Consider the following 20,736-nt stretch of genomic DNA (forward strand, 5'->3'; position numbering starts at 1 on the left):
AGAGAGAGAGAGAGAGAGAGATAGTGAACTTTGTTTTGAGACAAGGTCTTTCTGTGTAGTCAGCCTGACCTGGAACTCACTGTGTGTCCCAGGCTGGCCTTGAATGAATAGCATTCCTCCTACCTCAGCCTCTCAAGTCCTGGGATTAAAGGGTGCACCACCATGCCTGGCTGCTTTGTATATATTAATTTGTTGACTTCTACAGCTGACTTAATGAGTAGGCACTACTGTTAATTGCATTTTTGTTCTTTGTTTTTTTTTTACAGGATATAAATAATGGCTTTATTTTTCTTATACATGTCTTCTTTTTAAAATTTTTTATTAGTCCACGATTGCAGTACATAATAATTTCATTTATCTTAAGGAGAAGGTATACGTACTTAACATATCTTAATTTTTTTATTCCCCTTTTCCTCCCTTCCTCCTCTCTTCTGTAGATTCCCTTTCCATTTGCAAGAGATCCATCTCCTTGTTTCTTATAGTTTATAATTTATTTTAAAAATAATTTATACTTTGAGTTTTCATATAGATAAGCTATGTAATATTTAAGCTTATCAGTCTTATTTCACTTAACATTGTGGTCTCAAGTCATTATTTTTCTGCAAATAACTCAAGCTAATCATTCTTTATGGCATAGTAATACTCCACTGTTTATAAAGAACATGTTTTCTTTTTTTTTTCCTCTCATTGAGTTTATTGGTACATTTTACATCTACAATACAGTTACATTCATGGTTGGGATCTTGTACCTTTACAGGACAGGTCTTGCTTCTCATTTTTTTTCTTTGTTTTGAGATAGGGTCTCAAATGAATTTTTTGAGTGCCTGCTAAGCCCAGGCAGTGTTTGGAGCACTAGAGATCCATCTGTGAGCAAGACTGGAGTTGTCTTTTTAGTAGAGGGAGGGAGACAGACATACCAAATAAGTAAATTATAAACAGTATGTGATAAGTATTACAGAGAAGTAAAAAGGAAAGCAGGATAGGAATTAATAGTGTTGAAAAGGAGAATCTCAAGCAGGCAGCACAGCAAGAACAAAAGTCCTGAGTGGGGAGCACACATTGCTGTTTGAGAAACCACAAGGAGGTGTGGAGCTGAGATAAAGGAAAGGAGAAGCAGATGGAGCTCAGAGCTAATGGAAGAATGTGGAGGCCTCATAGACAATGGAAAGGAGTGAGATTGAAGGATACTGAGCAGCACAATGACAGCGTCTGACTCGCTTTTTTAAAGGACCTCTCCACCTGCTATGCTGAAAATGAGGCTGGAGGTGGGGGGCACAGGTAGAAGCAGAGCCAGGTAGGAGGTTCTTGTGGTAATACAGCGTAGGGATGATGGTGGCCCAGAAATCTGTGTCTTCACAATCAAAGGCTTGTTTGAGATTCTCATTCAGGCACAGATCCTCAGTGTCCTCCCACACATGATAGTGTCCTTGTTCTCTATAAACTGACTAAAAGACATTTTTTCTTTATTTAGGATTTGTTAGCTTCTGTGGTGAAAGAAGTTGAGTGTGCACTGTATCTGCAGGAATCATGGAGCAGCCTCTTCATCTTCTTTCTTTGCTTATAACTTTTTCTCAGGTCTCATATAGCATGACTGTGATCTTCTTAGAGAAAAAAACAAATCTGGGTTCTCTTTCCGCAACAGAAACTCCCAGCAGTTTTTCTGTTAGAGATATTAAAAGTATTAAGGATCCTAGGGGTTATTGGCCCACTCAGTCTTGCTCTGATGCTGAAAGCTTTTATTTACTTATTTTTTCATCTTAACAAACTTTGATGGACCTTTAGTTGTCAGGTTTCTATAGGCTCTTGCATTAGTTGCACATGAAAGGCCAAAGTGACTAGAGAGAGAGCTTAGCTTACATAGAAGAGAAAGAGTACATAGAAAGCTTGGACTAGCATTTTCTCTCCACCCCCTACAGGTCCTTTGGTCACCTGGCAGTGTCATCCCTCAGGTGACATTCCATTATACTTTCACAGGTCACTTGGAAAGGTAAATCATTTCTGGATATTACCAGACTCAACCAAAGGTTATCATAGGAACCATTCCACTGGTCCAGGCCAAGCTTGCTCTTTTGGCGAAGGGTCATGAATATCCAGGTCACTGCAATTTTGATTAGAAGTCTAAGGGCCTGGCTTAGGCTAACCTGTTAGGCTGCCATGTAACAATGTTAAATGACTATTTCACCAGGAGATTGTAGAAGACACAGCTTAGCCCTGATTTCTAGTTCTGATGGGAAGTTAGAGTGATGAGTGTCAACTTTAAGGAAGTTAGAATTTTTCTAGCCAGGAACTTCTCAGTCCATTCCCATTCCCAGTTTCACTGAATGGAAATTTAAGGAACTGTGGGCTTCAAGGACATGAACTAGGTCTGCCCAAGGATTCCTTATGGCCATATTTGAATTATTAAAATTGGATATTTGAAAAGCAAAACCTTGTGTGTGGAAAACACTTCATGAGTTATTTATGAGAAACAGCTTCTGTCTGCCTCATCTACCCTGGGGCAGTATATATGCCTTCCCTTGTGTGATCCCTTAATTATTTACCCTTATTGCTCCCTTTCTCTATTTCCTGTTCATTCCTTGTCTTGTCAGTGTTCTGATTCTTTCTTTTCCTCCTGAAGGAAGGAAATATCTGGCATAGTTCCCTTTCTTCCTTTCCTAATGTACTATCCATTCTACTTTTCATCTGTGCCACTCCAGCACTGAGAAAAGTCTGTCGGCAGACCCAAATGAAGAGCTGTGCACCTGGGTCCTGGTCATGCGTTTTCTGTCTGATGCTGAGGAGGGCCCAGCTTTTGGTGTGTGTAGGCAGAATGGCTTCTTTTCTTCACTATCAGTGAAATGAAAAATGAGAGAACACCTGAAATGGCTAACATTATATAAATAAACGTCAGCGTTTCTATGATACTGACTTATTGTAGGAACATAGATGAACTGAGTCTAGAATGGAACTTCTGTGACTCTGAGCTGTGTTGCTTTGGGCTAACAGAGTGGCAGCTGCTCTACCTGGAACTCATACCAGCTTTGATATGGGCATCCTGAGATAACAGGATTCTGAGCCATGGTTTTGTATTTAGAAATCCTAGAACAGAGAAGATCAAAGGATAGACATCAGTAGATTCATTTATTTTAAAATCAGAGCATGTAAGGAAGGCTGGTGTTTATGTTGGCAAAACAATCCACTTGTGCATCTTCCTAGTTAGCTAGGCTGTACCTCAGTGTTCCTTGTTCTTTGTAAGGATGGATTGGGGCAGGAAACTCCTAGCTCTGGCAGGTCAGCCTTCTTGCTCATTACAGCTTGAATTGGCCTTTTTTAAACAATTATTTCCAGTTTGGAGGTAGCAAGGGCCACTCACTTTGTTGGCACAAATAAACATCAGATTGCTTTTTTATGTTCACAGTAGAGTTTTATTTCAGTAACTTTTTTCCTGATCATATTCATATTCTTTGATTCAGTAATCATTTATTGAGCACCTAACTATATGCTCCACACTATTCTACTCATAGTTGTTCTAGTCATAGAAGCTACAACAGTGGATGAACAGACTAAAATTTCTGTTGTGGAGATTCTATCAAAATGTATAAAAATGAGGGGTAAGGGGGAAAAATGAGAACCAAGACCTGTCATGTAAAGGTACAAGGTCCCAATGATGAATGTAACTGTACTGTATAACTAAAATGTACCAATAAATTCAAAAAAATGTATAAAATCGAGCCAGGTGTAGTGGTACATGTCTGTAGTTTCAGCACTCACAAGGCTGAAGAAAAGAGGATCACAGTGCATTCAAGACTACCCTGAACTACGTAGCAAGACAGTATCTCCAAAAAAAGTATAAAAATTATCTGAGTGGTAAAAGCCCACCCAAAAACATGGGCAGATTCAGATACTGTGCTTCACACTTGATTTCTCTGTCAGAACCCACTTTAAGTTTGGAGGTAGAGGTAAGGACACAGATAAGAAATAGCTTTGTAGAATCTGAAAGAAAAAGAGGTAGCCATCACCTTCTTGGGCCCTTACTTCCTCAATTTTCCTGATGATTTGTAGATTGGGATCAGCTTGTGGGCAAGAGATAGCCTTTGAGGGGTAGAAGAGGGGGGAGAGGCAGATTTTGACTTTTTCACATATAAATATAGGCTTTAGTAAGTTAATTATTAAAATGGTAATTTAATACTAGTTTTAAAATAATCTAAATGCCACAAAAATCACCATGTCCATTACAGGTCAAACTAGAGATGTATGATAAGTCAGTATAGTAATTTAGTACTGATTTCATTTTAATAAAATCTTTTTACAATCTCGGGTTCATTGTTTAAGTATATTAAAGTCATTCAGCTTATTACAGTTACATAGTGATAGAAATACTATGTACTGTCCAATGTATAGTCACTAGCTAGTAGCCCAGGCCTAGACTAAAGCCTTTGTGAGAATGACTTGTACAGATTTTATCATGAATGTCCTTAGATTCAGTCAACCTTAGAAAAGAAGGGTACTATTGTTATTTCTCTCCTAGCACTCTTGTATCACTCCCTCCCCCACCTCTGCCTCCTCATTAACAGGGCTTCTTTTATAGTCCCTGGCTTCTAATTAAAAATCAGCTTTTGTAAAAAAAAATGTTTGTTGCCTCCACCGCCCCCATTGGGATTGGACATCAACAGGAAGCATGGCACCATTTAATGGTGCTCATGACGCCAGATTCTTTGTGTTAACAGCTTGTATGTTTGGAGTAAGCTTTGTGACTCATTATGGTATTAGAATTTTCCAAGACATATTTGGCATGAGCAATAGCTAGGTGCCATTTCCGCTAGTTCCCACGCAGGTACTTTTAAGTGTGTTACATGAATTAGAGTTCTCACATTTAAGATTATTTAAAATTTAGTTTGTTTTTTACATACCCTTTCCTAGTTAGTCAGAAAGGCCATTGTTGCTTTCTCCTTGGCTCTAAACTTGTTTTTTGGTAGTCATCAAAAGAAAGTCAGAAGAGCTTTTCCTTCCTTGATGGGTGACCTGTGCTAAGCAATACCTTTGTTGCAGATGGATAATGCACAGGACCTGCTGTCTTTCGGTGGCCTTCAAGTGGTAATCAATGGACTGAACAGCACAGAGCCCCTTGTGAAGGAGTATGCTGCATTTGTGCTGGGGGCTGCCTTTTCCAGGTGAGCTGCATAGATGTGTGTCCCACTGGCCAGATAGGATGGCCAAATTGGTTTGAAGAAGGTACATTTGCACTTGTGCACATATCAAATTTCAATGTAAGACTAGTGAAACTAGAATTTAATTCCGTGTTTATTCCAGGTAGTTAGGAATTTTCACCCATGTTATCACCATCCATGCTTTCTGTGCTCTTCTTATATGTATGCACATATATATTTATATATGTACACATATGTATATATGCGTATGTGTATGTATGTATACGTGTGTATGCATGTGCATGTATGTATTTAATAACAGATCTTAGGTCATATTTCCTGTTTTAGTAAAAAGCAATACAAAGTTAGACCAGCCACAGATTGTAGTAAGTGAGGAGAATAAACTCCAAGTGTTGACCCTTTTGGCATAAATCTACATCTAGTAATGAATAAATGACGAACCTGACCAGGAATCTCTGGAGGGGAATGTGTCTTCTCCTAGTTGTCTGGAACCAATCAACATGCAGTCAGGTCATTGTACTCTTTGGGTTGGGAGGTCTTTAGAATTTCATTTGACTTGGATTATACTAGAAAACTGAGCAGGCAAAAGGAATTGGGAGCCAGCAACTTGAAAGAGTGATGCAGAAAGATGTGTTGGCATCACATCATTATGCTCATCTTTCTTTCCTCAAATACATTTTTTTTTTTGTGGTACCGGGGATTGAACTCAGGTCCTTGTGCTTGTGAGGCAGGCCACCGAACCAGCTGAGCTAAATCCCCTGCCCTTCATTATGCTCATCTTTAAAAGGTCAGGACATCTGCCTGCTGCCATTAGTCCATTGGAATGCTGTCATTCCTCACATGTTTCAAAATCTGCCCTAATATCATTTTTACCTTTAAAACTGAAAAAAAAATTCTGATTCTTGCTGCAAGAGAATTGGGGTGACTATAAGGGTTGCCTTACCAAGATGTGGAGGTTGCTGTGCTGCAGGAGAAAGCCTATTTTGAACATGTTTACCATGGTAGGCTTTGTTTGGAAAAGATTCTCTTTGCCTTTTATCCATGCTTATCTTTAGTCAGAATCTCAGTCTGATGCCTCCTCAGGCTGAAAGAGTTCAGCATCTTTTCATAATAAAATAAATGGCAGAGCTAGGAAGGCCAAAAGATTTGTTCTGTGAGGAGAGGCTGAGAGCAGTGTAGGCATTTGTTTTTCCTTATCCCTGGCTGCCTTGATCTTTAGGCCCTAGTTGTCTTGAGGTTGTATTATGGATGTCGAGCACTGGCCTCCAGGGAGACTCCCGTCTTCTTTGGTCTCACATCCTGGCACTTCCCAGGAAGTCCAGGGAAATGAATGCAGTGACTGGAAAGGTGGAGAATCTGCAAGTTTGTCATTGGTAGGTGCAGTTGCGGCTGTAGGGAAGTCCAGAATCTTATTCCCATAAACTTCAGATATTGGAGAACTTACTAAGGCCTGCTTTTTGCTTCTTAAGCCAGAAATGAATCAAACATAACCTTTCTCTGTCCAGATCCTTTTTGGAAATCTTTGACTTATTAAATATTTTCTACCTTAAGTATGAACAGGCTATCATACCTGTCCCTTGCCATGGATGAACTGTGTACTGTCTTCATATCACATCCAAGTTAAGGGGGAATAACTAAGTGACCTGAGAAGTGTGCGTTGGGGCCTGCTTAGCAGATCATAAGTCACCCAGAGGCTGTGCCAGTATGTGGTGTTCTTAAGACTTCTTTCTGATTATATTAGCATAAGACCATGTTAACATTTATGCAGCTCACTAAAATTTAAATAGAGATAAATATAAAATAATGCAATTTAGCGTTCTAGTGGCAAGCAATCCACTGTATTCAAAATGTTCTAGCTGGGTTTTTGATGGCTCACTGGAGAGCTGTTACAGTGACAGGATGGAATGGCACCAGAGCTTTTGGAAGCCAACAGCAGGCTCCCAAACCCCATGAAAATGTCACTGTTTTGTTCAGAGAAACTTGATACAAGGTAAGAAAGTATCTGTGCATAAAGGCAGGTTTAGGTGCTATAGTCTGATATTATTTACTCTTGTTGTCCTGAGTGTTGGCTCTGCACCTCCCTAACTGCTCCCAGCATTCAGATGTGTACATATGTATCACACATATATGTGTACACAGTGACTAGATAAGCCTTTTCTTTGTAGAGAGGGCATTCAAGGAATCATGAGCATGGTAGAATTATGGACTCCTCTATGTGCCCTTGGACAACGTTTCTAAGAAAGCCTCACCTTTTTAATTTGTTAACTGGAAACAATAATATATATCTTCTGTGTTTCATAAAGCTGAATATCAAATAACATGTTATACAGTCTGTCTTGTGAAAATGCTTATCATGTACCTGACTACAATAAGATGGTATCAAAATCATTGTCACCTTCATCATGATGTGTCCTTTTTTACTATAAGGAAATTCTTGTTTTATTTCTTTCTATAGTACAAACCTTTATTCAACTCTTTCTTTTGAGACAGGGTTTTGCTATGTAGCCCAGGCTGGCCTTGAATTTGTGGCAGTCTCCATCCCAGCCTCCTGAGTGCTGAGACTATGGGCATGCACCACCAGGCCTGACCACTCATTTTCTCTTTTGTTAAGATGTTCATGTTCTGTCCCATCTCTTGGTGCTAATCTTCTTACTTCAGCAGGGTGTTTATTTACCTACCTGGGTTAATTGCTTAATAAGGGTTCTACACACATATCTGTGAATGAAGAGATCTCTTCCTCAATGTTAAACATGAAGCACTTATTCTGAGATCAGGAAGCAAGAGGTGACAGAAATATAGATGACATGGATACTGAAATATAGTTTGCTGCTTTATATAAATATTATTCATGCCAATTATGGGTCACATACTCATTTTCTTCCACTTATTGCCTGTGTGTAAGACAGGTGAAGAAGGATGTACAAAGCTGCTTTTAGCAGATTTATCTTTTTGTAGCTTGTTTCTTTTTAAAAACCTGTTCTTCCTTCTTTGGTAAGTTATTTTCATTGGCCTTTCTGTGACCTGATTTTATCTCACAGTGGCAACTGTGTGTGTTTGCAGTCTGACCTACTGGGAGTCTGTAGACTCCCACATAAGTCCTTTTGTCTGTGTAAGGGAAGACTCAGAAGGGCCTTGTGAATTTCAGAGACCATGTAATCTGTAGTGTGGTGTAGGTTTTACTTAGCCAGCTGACTGACTACTTTTGCTTTCCTCTTACCTCCCTATACAACATCTTTACCATTTAGCTGTTAGAACTTAAACTATCAAGAAACTGGTAAGCCTGTGGCAGGTAGCTTTGAATTTACCATTCTTATGTTCCTGCCTGGTTTGTTTGTTTGTTTGTTTTTTGTCTTACATCCATCTTTGATAACTCATATGCACATGTATGAATTATCGTGCAATCACATGGGCTTGTAAATGCTTATGAATATAATACTTTTATTTGAACTGCCCACATTGTGCAGGATGTCATGGAACTAAATTCAGTACAAAAGAGATGTACATGTGTTACCAGTCATGGACAGATTATGTTCCATAATGATGGATCAATAGGATAGTAATCACTTCTATCTCTTTCTCTTTGATTTCTTCCTTGAAACCTCCTTGGCAGATTTGGGATAAACACATCCCTTTATAGAATTAATGTGTCTCTTTTGCAGCCTTGCACCCCATTATTCTATGCTTTTTTGGCACTTGTGCTCTTCTCACTGTTTTACCAATTACAGTGGTACCTAGATCCATAAACACTTTTGTTTGCAAACAATTTGGTTCACAAACAGAAGTGTTTGGCAAAATTTTGTTTTTGTTTGCAAATTCTGCATCAGGTAACAAACATGCCATGGCCATCTTTCCCACACAAACTCAAATGTGGCCATCTTTTCCAAAATTGTAAAACAAATTAAGTTCATGAACCGAGGCACCACTGTAATTTTTAACCATTTGGCCAGTGTCATATAACCATGACCACTCTACATCAGTTGGCCTTCAATTTCCAGTTTTCTTTTCTACAGCCTTTGATGAATTTCTTTGCTCATCACCCCTCTTTCCTGATGACTTTTTTGGGGGTACAACATTCTTAATTCCATTGACATTTTTTCCGTACTGGGAATCGAACCTTCAGTACTGGGAATCAGGACCTTGTGCTTGCTAGGCAGGTGTGTTGCCACTGAGCTACATCCCTGGCCCATGATTTAATTGATATTTACTTTTCCATTATTATTTCTGTTATATATTAGATACATTGAAATTTATTACCCACTTTCTCCAATATCCATATTCTCCACTCACCTCCATTCTCTTTTCATCTTCATGTGCCCCATTGAATGTGCTTGTTGTCCTTATTGTTACCTGTAGCATCTTTTTGTTTGTTTGCTTTTTTGTGGTACCAGGGATTGAACTCTGGCCACTTGCAAGCAGGCGGCAGAACCACCATGCCAAATCCCTGGCCCTACCTGTAGCATCTTAATCTCTTCCTATTTTCTCAGTTACCATCAGTATTCCTGACTCTTTTGCATGTTTCTGTGATCCTTCCTCTTAGCCCAGTGTTGTACTCAAGATACTTATCCACTGACCCTTTCCTACCTCTGACTTGGCCATCTCTTCCAACCTGCCAACCCATGTTTTCCTTTCCATCACTTCCAAACTTTTGAAAGAGTAGACAAAAAGGAATACAAATGAGTGCACATGTATATTATGTTAAAGTACTTAAATCCATGGTTCTGGCAATGTGGTTTCTGTCTCACCATCTCTGAAAAATTTCAAGAGTTCTTTTTGATCACTGACATTAATTTAGCAGTCAGCATTGTTGAAAACTACTTCTTGGCTTCCATGTCATTATAAGCTCTTGTTTTTGGGATGTCTGTAATGAATCACTTTCTCTCCTCTTTTTTTTTTTTTAAAGACAACATTATCCTCTTATTAATTTCTTTCTTCCTTTTTTTTTTTTTTTGGTACCAGGGATCAAACTCGGGACATTGTACTTGTGAGGCAGGTAGCAGCACCACTGTGCTAAATCCCCGACCCTTATTCTTTTCTAGTTGTACCTAGTCACTAAGATTCTTTCAGCCTTGTCCTTCTTTCTATTTTCTCTCCAGTCGTCTTTATCTATTGCTGTAGTTTCTAATTGTAGACACTAATGTCTACATTTAAGTCCAGCCTTTCTTCTAAGGTCTTATCCTATGTTTGTACCAGACTGACTAATTCCACATCAAACTCAAGGAGGAGAAAATTGAATTCATTGTCTCTCTCACAAATTAGATGTTCCCTCCCACATTCTCTTTTTGTATGTTCTTGGCACTGTGATTATTGTAGTTTTCAAGCTTGAAACTTTTGAATGATATTTGAGTCTTTATTCTCTTTCACTGAATTGATGCACAGGTCCCATGGATTTTTATTTCCATTATTGTTACATACTAAACCATGCCTCTTTTTCTTCTACTTTAAAGACTTGTTGTGAGCACAGCAAGCTGTTAAGGGAGAGGTTTCCTTCTTCCAATGGTAGGACATGAGTACTGAATAGTCTAAGCATGGTAATCCCATTCTCTGTGGGTGTGGATTGATTTTTTTTTTTTTCTAGTACCTGGAATTGAACTCAGGTAAGGCAGACGAGGTGCCTCTGAGCTAAATCCCTGATCCTTGTGGATTGATTTTGAGATGGGCATGTGACTCAATGACCTACAAAAGTTTTGGCCAATGACCTATAAAAGAGTATTTGCTAGGCAGTTTCTGGGAAGGATTTTCTCCTTTGAGAAGATAGTAAGCAGACTGTGGCCACTTCCTCCTACCTTGATTGTTGTTATCCTGGAACAGCAACTATATTGAACCAGCGAGGTGAGAATCATAAAGACAGAAAACCAACCTCCTTAATAGAGGGGAGCAATAGAAGGAAGCTAGGGCCTTTATGATGTAGTTTAGTCCCTATAGTGTCTTTGGAACCACCTACTTGCAGATTTTTTTGTAAGAGGTAATTAAATGTCTTTGTTTTTTAAAAACTCCTGTTAATCATTATTCTGTTATTTGCAACTGAACGTATACTCATATTACTAAAATTTCTAGAATCCCTCTCAGATCTTAAGTTTTTAAAATTTTCCCTCGCTTCTTCACAGCATTCATCTAAATTTGTAATTATGTATTTATTTGATTACCTGTTTATTGATATCCCTTAATAGAGAGTACTGGCAGAGATTGAATCCCTTTTCTGTCATAATTTTGCTGTCTCACTAGTGTATAGCACAAGACCTAGCATTGAGTGAATGCTTACAAATTATTGAATGAATAAATGAAGACACAAAAAATAAACTGATACCTAGGAAATGAACTGTTCATCAGCTACGAAATGCAGGCTGAGTGGATAGTACTATTTTTATTACTAATGATGTAATAGTAGATGATTCAGATAGCACACCTTGACCCTTTAAAATCGAAGGCCATGGAAATGAGTGTTACCCCAACTGGCTGAAGGCCCAGAAAACAGAAGGTTAGAGATTGGGATGAGGTCAGACGTTGGAAATGCCAGCATTTAAATAAAACTTTAAATGTGACCCCTAGGACCAGTCTGACCTCTTGTCTCTAGTTGTTAATTTTCCCATATTCCTCCAGTGACAGGGGAGGTGCTCAGATCATTTGTATCTGATAAATTGATTAGCATAATAACCAAATTGGCCCAGGCAATTGGATAGCCATAGCTCTTAAACTGCATTCAAAGTCTGATTACTTTTTTCAAATGGCAGTTAATGACAAATGGAAAATGAGCTTTAAGTCTGACCAGCTGCCCTGAGTACTGCAGAAATCCAGACTTCATTCTGGGGAGGGAGGTACCACTTTGCTTAATTAACTTGTCTCTTCAGCATTTCTTTTGAATCCATCTCTGTGATGTGCCCCTGCCTCCCCCACATCCTCTTTTGGCTGCCTTCAGACATTTTCATTATTGAGTACCTCCTTTTAATTTTTTTTTTCCCTGCATAGCCCCAGCCCACAAAGTTCTTTTCTTTATCCTCAACCTTACTAGCATTTGTTGTCTGGACTTCTAAACTGATATTTTTTAAAATTTTTTGGGGGGCGGGGTTTTGAGACAGGGCCTCACTATGTAATTGAGACTGGCCTGGAACTCACTGTGTAGCCCAGGCTGGTCTCGAACTCACAGAGATCCTCCTGCCTCAGCTGCCCGAGTGCTGGGATTACAGGCGTGTGCTACCACGCCCGGATATTTTGATACATCAGTTTTTCTGTTGCGTTCCAGTTTTTTCTTGTATTTCCCCAACAAAGCTGAAAATTTTGTGAAAATGGGTATTGGTACCCAAGTGAATGATAATCATCTTACAGGGGGTAAGTTTCATGTGGCTGCTTAGAGCATAGTCTGACACAAAAACTGATAAGAAAAAGGAAGCCACCAAGAGCAAGGAGACTTTAATTTTTATACTCCATTTTAGAATTTTTTCTTCAGTGAGTATATATTGTTCTTGTAATTAAAATTTAAACAGTAAGTAGCAAAATAAAGCAGAAGAGGGAGACTTCTATATCTAAAATAGCAGTGTACATTTCTCAAGAAACACACTTTATTCAAAATACCTGAAAATATTGGATTAAATATTTAAACATTTCCTTAAATGTTCAATTAAGTAAACAGGGGGAAATTAATAACTTAATATTCTTTTTTTGTGGTAGCCCTGAAAGAGAGTGAAATAAAATCCAAATCCTAAGAGAAGCTGGGAATGGTGGTGCATAATTGTAATCCCAGCACTCTGGGAGGATGGGAGGATCGTATGTTCGAGTCCACCCTGGGCATTTTAGTGATTTAGTAAGATCCTGTCAAAAAATAAAGAAAGGGGCTGGGGACATAGCTCAGTGCAAAGATGCTGGGTTCAATCCCCCAGTACTGCCAAACCAAACCAAACATTGAATTTTCATTCAGGAGTCCACTGAATCCCTAATTGAAGAAATTCCTTGCTGGTAGCATAGCAAGAACACAAAACAATAGGGTTATACAAACAGATAGAGAAAAGACAGATTAGCTACAAATTACCTGAAGTGGCAAAAAGAGGGAAAGCAGCATTTTTCTGTGCTAGTCTAGTTACTTGGCCTGAGAACTAGGCTCTCATGTCATTTCAGCATTTAGACATTAGTTCCCACTGTAGTTACCTATAACATTTCTTTCTTGGTTTCATCTGTATTTCATTAGAGGAGGAATCCACTGTGCTTCCCCAAAGTTAGAGGTCTGCTACATTTTTCATTAAGTTCTTAGGCTGAGGTTACTGAAAAGACGTGAATTCATCTCTGAGGAAAGCACAGACTTTAGAGATTGGTAGGAAATAGCCAGCATGGACTTAACCAATTTGAAGGTTCTTACTTTCTTATCTCCTAGCAGACCTCAAATCTCCCGATTTCACTTTTAGAGTTCTTACTGCTTTTGTGGAGAGCACACTGCTTGTCATAAAGTCACAGAAGTGATATATGGAAGAGCTCAATTTGTGGCATGACAATATAAAGAACTTTGCCTAACCACTCCACAATTAAAGGCTTTGGAAATGGTCCTGGGGGTAAACAGTAAATAAAATGTCTTCTTAAGGAAACCTATTAAATTTTGTAGGAAAGAGTAAAGTTGTGGTATTTGATGCAAGACTGCTCCCTTTCTCCTTATTTCCAGCTTGGTGTGATAGAGACTGCACTCCAAACTGCTGTAATCAATAAAGCAGAGTTTTGTTATCCTCTAGCTCACACTTGGGGGGCTTTCATCCTATAAAGGATAGCATTTCTCGTCCTGTCATTGAGGCTTAGTTCCAGGTGAAGGCATTTGAGCATTTGGGGAATGAGTTCTTTCTTCAGCCCTTCTTCCATTTGTGGAATGGAAGTTCTATCTTGGCCCAGGTGCTGTGAGAGTACTGGGTGCACCAGTGGTGGGAGTTCCCATGCCAAGAGGGAAATTAAGGTCTTCAGGCTGCTCTCCTCCAATCCACAGATTAAACTCCTAGTTTCACTGACAAAAAAGCTTGTCATTGTTCCACCCTCAGCTCTGGAGTCCTAACTCTGAGATTTTTGCCTGGGGAAGAAGCAGGCCATAAAACAGCTCTTAATCTCTTCCCAAAGGAACTGATTTAATTTGCAATAGAGCATGCCATAGTTCAAACCTCAGGATACTCTCAAGGATGCTGGAAGTTGTGGTGATGGACAACTGGGGGGAAATCAAGAACTTATCTTTGGCAGACTGTAGGCAGGCTGTTTGCAGGAGGGAACAGAAAGTAAATCATTTGGAGGAGTCCTCCTTGGATGAGAACAGTTGTCAAACAAGGACCTCAGAAACTCTTCCTTCAGAGGACACGAAATTGATTAGATTAGTTTGTGGAGCAATTCGTGCCACAAAGCATTGTTGAAAGCAAGAGAACTTGTTATGTCTTACAGGTTAAGCTTTTGTTTGCCATTGTTTTTTTCCCAGGTCTCATGAAGTATAAATTTATTTATGATACTTCCTGTGTGGAAGTTAAAATTTATATATTCGTGGTTTCTATTTTTATGACATTTAGTAAAGTCTTCAACAAGTGAACATAAATATTTTTCTTCATATTATTTCAAAAACATGAAGCATTTCAAACATGAAAAGGAATTTAAAAAGTCTTATACTTTTACCTAGATTTAATAAACTAAAATTTCCTATATTTTTTCAGATTTTTTTTTAAAGAAATAGAAGATATAGTTGAAGGCCCTTTCCTATCCTAATTCTGTTTCCCTTTCTTCCCCTAGTGGTAACCACCATTCTGAGGTTGGCGTATATCATGTGTATTTTTTATAGTTTATAATATATATAATTGTCCTCATCTGTATGTTTATTATATGTAGAAATTATTTTAGATATCTCCCATGTCCCACTTGTACATCTTCTTGTAGCATCCCATTGTTTGAATAGGCTTACTTTATTCATTCCCTTATTAATGAACATTTAGGTTGCTGCCAGTTTTTGGCTACTATGCTCAATATTAGAGTATCTCTGCACATGACTCTTTAGACACATGTGCAAACATTTCCCTATGGTATGTGCCTAAAAGGATTGCTAGGTCAAACACTATGCACGTTGTCAACACAGTGTAATATCAAGTTGTTTTCCAAAGTGGTTGCTGGTAGAAATAAGTTTTTACTATACTTTCTTTACATCATTGTGAAATTTTGATAACAGAGTTTGTAGTTTCTGCAAGTCTGATGGATATGATAAGATACCTTGTTCTTTTTAATTTACCCTTCCCTGGCTGCTATAGAGGTTAATATTATTTCCCCTATAATTGAAATCATACTATATATACATCTATGAGATTTGTTGTGTGCCTTCTTTTCCCTACCTCCCTCTATTCTCTCTTCCCTGCAACTCCCAAGCCAATCAAGTTGATAATTACTCTTAATTGTCACAATAGTATATTTTTACTTACATGCTTTAAAATCTTTTAAATAAAACGTTTAATTTTTTTCCATATAGGTATTGGATCTCTTTTGATACATTAAATGTCATAGTATTTGTTATTGCAAATAAAATAATTTTCAAGTTTTCATTTCCTACTCAGTTGTTGGTGTTGGGAATTTGCCCAAAATTCAGTTTGTTGGTACAGATAATGAAGCATGCAAACACTAAGAAATCTCAACAAAGCAAGTTTACTTCTGCAGAAGGATGCACAATACCTCTAAAGCTAGGTAGTAAGCACACAGGGAAGGTTGCAGCAGGCTGGTTTTTATCCCTAATGCTGAGAAGCACTGGATCCTTTTCCTTATTGGTTGTGTTGAAAGTTTACAGTCTATCCTAATTGGCTCGTCTAAGTGGCATGAGGGGAGGAACTGAAGGATTGCTAAGTAGGGTTGCTAGAAAGGGGCTCTGAGGGTATGGGGAGGTGAAAGTTCTTGGCTAGGATCTCTGGGTCCAAGCCAAGCCGATGTTTCTTGTAACAACTATAATCTTGGTGTAAGGTGACAGGGATGACAGCCTAGGATAGAATAAAGATGAAGACACTCTTGTTCATATTTTTAATAGAAAAGACCTTGTTTCTTATTTTATTTATTTGTTTGTTTATTTATTTATTTTTTGAGATAGGATCTCACTATGTAATTGATACTGACCTGGAACTCACTATGTAGGCCAGGCTGGTCTCGAACTCACAGTGATCCTCGTGCCTCAGCCTCCCAAGTGCTGGGATTACAGGCATGCACCACCATGCCCAGCAAGACCTTGTTTCTTAGATTGGTATATGATTTTTATAGCAAATGAAGTTGCTGGTCCTGTTCTAATAGTTTATTTTTTCTTGGGTGTTCTTTGTAGATAATACCATCTAAAAATAAAAACTTTTGTCTCTTTCCAATATTCATTTTCCTTCCTTATTGAACAATCTAGTATTTAATATAATGTTTATTGAAATACTGATAGTATTTGCCCTTTTATTGTCTTTAAAGGGAGTGATTCTGATATTTTACTATTAAATGTGATGTCTATTAAAGGCTTTTAATACATTCTTTTGCCAGTATCAGATTTATTTTTGTCTTTATCAAATTAATTATCATGAACACAGCTTAACGGCCAGACTAATAGACCAAAAGAAATGTAAAACCATTATATTAAGTTAAGGTGCACTTTTAGATACATTGTAGGCTATTAATAGATTAATGGCAGTTTATTCTTATTTTGCTAAGAATTTTTAAATTTATCAATAATTTTTGTGCCTATTGAGGTGATTATATGATTTTGCTATTAACTTGATAATGTGATAAATTACATTAGGAGATGCTCTAATGGTTTACTTTAATATTGTTAGATTTAGCTTGCTACTTTTTCTAGAGAGTAGGATAAAATTTCTGTTGTGCGAATTAGACAAAATATCAATTTAACATATATGTAATACGATTTTACCTAGTAAAATAATGAGAAGCATAATATTCAGGCTGCAGTTTCTTCTACAAAGAGGGAAAGAATCTAATTGCAAATGTATACCATTTTCAGAACTAATGGTAAAACTTTGTTTTATACACTGATTAGTGAATTGTTAATTTTTGAATTATTTGTACTTTACACAAGTTTCATGACACTCAAAACAAACTTCAAACAATTAAACAAATTTTCCAAAGAATTAAAAGATAAAGTACATAGCAGCCAATTTGAGAGTAGATTTACCCACTGAGCAAGCAGATCATTCTTGTCTAATAAGGCAAAGAACCATAATTTTCCATACTCTTTTCTTTCTCTGTTTTTTTTTTTTTGGTACCAGAAACCAAACTCAGGCCCTTGTGCTTGTGAGGGAGGTGGTGGAACCACTGAGCCAAATCCGCAGCCCCTATACTCTTTTCTCTTAGGCAGAACATGACCATCATTAGCCACCATTATGGTGGTTTTGTGCCAATTAAGAATTTACACCCATGGGGAGACATAGCTTAGTACTGCATGTAAATCTTGACTCATTTCAGCCTTCATATTTTGCTAGTTTTTACTTTCAATTTTTACATCTCTGATTAAAGTTATATTGGCCTTGTGGGTTTTCTTCCTTGTGCTATTTGTATATCAAGGTTACAGTAATATCTTAAGAAGATTTATAATGTGTCCTTTCTAGTGTATGAAACATTTTGTATAAAATAAGATTATCAATTCCTGCATAAAACTCAGCTGTGAAACTATCTGGGCTTGTGCTTTTTTTATGGACATTTAAAATTACTTATTTAATTTTTTTAATATTATGTCTCCTTAGTTTTTTTTCTTGTTGAATTAATTTTAGTCAGTTTTATTCTATAAAATTGTTGGTCTAATTTAAAAATTTACTGGCAAAAATAGTTTATAGTATTTCTGTAGAATTTTTTTTGTCCATACTGCCCTGCTTCTGTCATTATAGTCCCACTTGTTACTTATAATAATTTTTAATCTGAGTTTCTTTCATGTTTTACTTGGCCCATGTTGCTAGATTTTTCTCTTATTAGAGTAGTCTTTTGGTTTTATTTTACTTTTTTCCTCTTTGTTTTCTATCTTTATTTCTGCATTTAACTTTATTATTTTCTTCTATATACTGCCTTTGAGTGCTGTTTTTATTTCTTTTCTTTTCTTTTCCACTGTGGCATTTTTCCTTTCCCAACTTTTCAAATTGAATGTGTAGCATAATTAAATGGTCTATAATTTAAATTGTAAGGTTTTTTGTGCTTTGTTTTGTTTTTTGGTTTTTTTTTTTTTTGGTACCGGGGATCGAACTCGGGTCCTTGTCCTTATGAGGCAGGTGGCAGCACCACTGAGCTAAATCTCTGGCCTAAATCGTAAGTTTTTAAAAAAAAAAAAATCCATGAATTATTTAGTAATGTGGTTTTAGTTTCCCAAATGCACTCTTCCTGTATTTGTTAAGTATTGTGTACCAAGATTATGGTATGTATGACGATAATTCTTTGGTATTGAGACTTTTTTTCCATTGTTATTAGGGATTGCACCCAGGGTCTTTGTACTGAGCTAGATCCCAGCTCTTTTTTCTTTCTCTCTTTTTAAACATTTTTTGATTATAACTTTTAATTTGAAGCAAGGTTTCACTGTTTTCCAGGCTGGGCTTAGCCTTGAAGTCCTCCTGCCTTGTTATAGGCATGCACCACCACACCTAGCCGAGAGTACCTTTGTTCCACCTGTCACATGTGGTTAGTTTTTATGCATGTCCTATGAGTGCTATACCCTCAGCCCCAGAATGAGTGCTTTTTATTTATTGGATAATTAACATATATAATTTTTCTTTCGCTTTATATATCTATGTGTATTAATTCACTTCTATGTAAAGTGTTCGTGTCTCTTATTTTCTTAGTAATTGGTGACCTGCCTCATTTTTTTCTATTCATAATTAAAGTCCTTATTCTGGTTATGTATTTCTTTCTCTTCCTGTAATTACTGTGTATTATATATATATTTATTTGTGCTGGGGATCAAACTCGGGACCTTGTGCTTGCAAGGTAAAAGGTTGGAACCACTGAGTTAAATCCCTGGCTTTAATTACTCAGTTTTTGCTGTGAGGTAGTATTATTAATCATATACAGATTTGTGATTGTAATAACTTCATGGTTATACTTTTTTATACCTTATTTCATTAAGTTATAGCCATCTTTTCTTGTAATTGGTCATTTTAGACTTAGAATCTACTTTATTTGATACTAATTTACCTACCAATTTTCTGATGATATTTTCTTTCTTTCTTTTTTTTTATATTTTCTTGGTATATCTTTTTCCATCTCTTTTCTTTCATTCTTTTTTACCCTTATATCTTTTTTTTTCTTTTTATTGAGGTTATTGGTACAATCTAGGTATACAATACAATTACATTCATCATTGGGATTCTGTACCTTTACATAATAGGTCTTGATTCTCATTTTTCCCCTTGTCCCTGCCCTCCCTTCACCCCCTCCTCCCCTCCCCATTTACAAACACTTTATTTCCATTTTTTCAGTTTCTCATATTTTTTTCCTCTCCCTTATTACCTTTCCCTCACCCTTCCCACTTTCCTTACACCTTTAGCCCTTTACTTCCTATTTCACATTATTAATTATCTCATTAGGATCCTGTGTACTATTGTAGTTTTTTACACCAAAGAAAGTATTCGGTATTTCAGTTAAAGAAATCTCTGTATGAACATTCAAAATAGGGAATCCTAAAATAAAACTAAAAAGGAAAGTAAAAGAGAAAAGGCAATGATGTAACATCAAAATAATCCTTAATTCTGGAGATGAAAATGGTCCCTGAACATATTTAAATTGCTTCTCGCTCTTATAGTCTTATCTTATTCTTTTTTTCATTATTTAGAGAATACTTTATTAGTTTCTGTAATCAAACCCATGTAGATATGACCTTACATATTTAGTACGATGTGTTACCCCTGTACACATGGAAAAAAATAAAAATAAAAATAAATTAACATTTCTAGACCAATATGGTTGTCCATTTCTGTACAATGCCAAGTCAACACAGTAAATTGGGATGACTTTTTCCAAAGTTGGCAGCACCGTTAAAGTTTCCCAAAATTCAATTTATATATGTGTGTGTGTGTGTGTGTGTGTGTGTGTGTGTGTATATATATATATATATATATACTAATAATAGTATGTTATGCATCGATAGCAGCAACAGCTTTTCCAGGTTCTGCAGTCATCTGAACAAAATTATAGACATTCAGCACATTCCATTAAAAAAAAAAAAAAAGAAAAGAATAATATCCAGACAACAGCAAAGTTCTGTTGCTGTTGTGGTACCTGGCACCATTTTTTCTATTAGCCTCTTAATCATCATCTGGAAAGAGAACATTCTAGAGTAATATCATTAAATGTAGCTCTGATAAAGCACGGTCCCTACTATGTATCATAAAGCAGGTACTAGATATTTTACATTCATAGAGGTATGATACAGTACTGTCCTACATCAATAATACTAGATTCAGTTTTGGTTTGAAATTTACTTTGTCTGCAAATAAGATTGCTACCCCTGTTTTTTTCTGGGCTCCTGTCACATGGAGAATTGTTTTCTATCTTTTCACTTTCAGGCTATGGGCTTCTTTTTGCACTAGGTGTGTTTCTTGAATACAACATACTATTGGATTTTGCTTCTTATTCCATTTTGCCAGTCTAT

At 37.0% G+C, this 20,736-nt stretch overlaps 1 protein-coding gene across 2 annotated transcripts in view; it reads left to right on the plus strand.

Moving 5' to 3' along the window:
- Sil1 (SIL1 nucleotide exchange factor) overlaps positions 1-20,736 on the plus strand; it is a 255,643-nt gene that overhangs the window by 168,897 nt on the left and 66,010 nt on the right. For both annotated transcript variants that reach the window (XM_010613783.3, XM_010613784.3), the window contains one exon: positions 5,029-5,150. In XM_010613783.3, coding sequence (XP_010612085.1) covers positions 5,029-5,150 — 122 coding nt within the window. The remainder of the gene's footprint in view (positions 1-5,028; positions 5,151-20,736) is intronic.

This window comes from Fukomys damarensis, unplaced genomic scaffold, assembly GCF_012274545.1.
Source record: "Fukomys damarensis isolate Sample0158 unplaced genomic scaffold, DMR_v1.0_HiC HiC_scaffold_3, whole genome shotgun sequence".
NCBI lineage: Eukaryota > Metazoa > Chordata > Mammalia > Rodentia > Bathyergidae > Fukomys > Fukomys damarensis.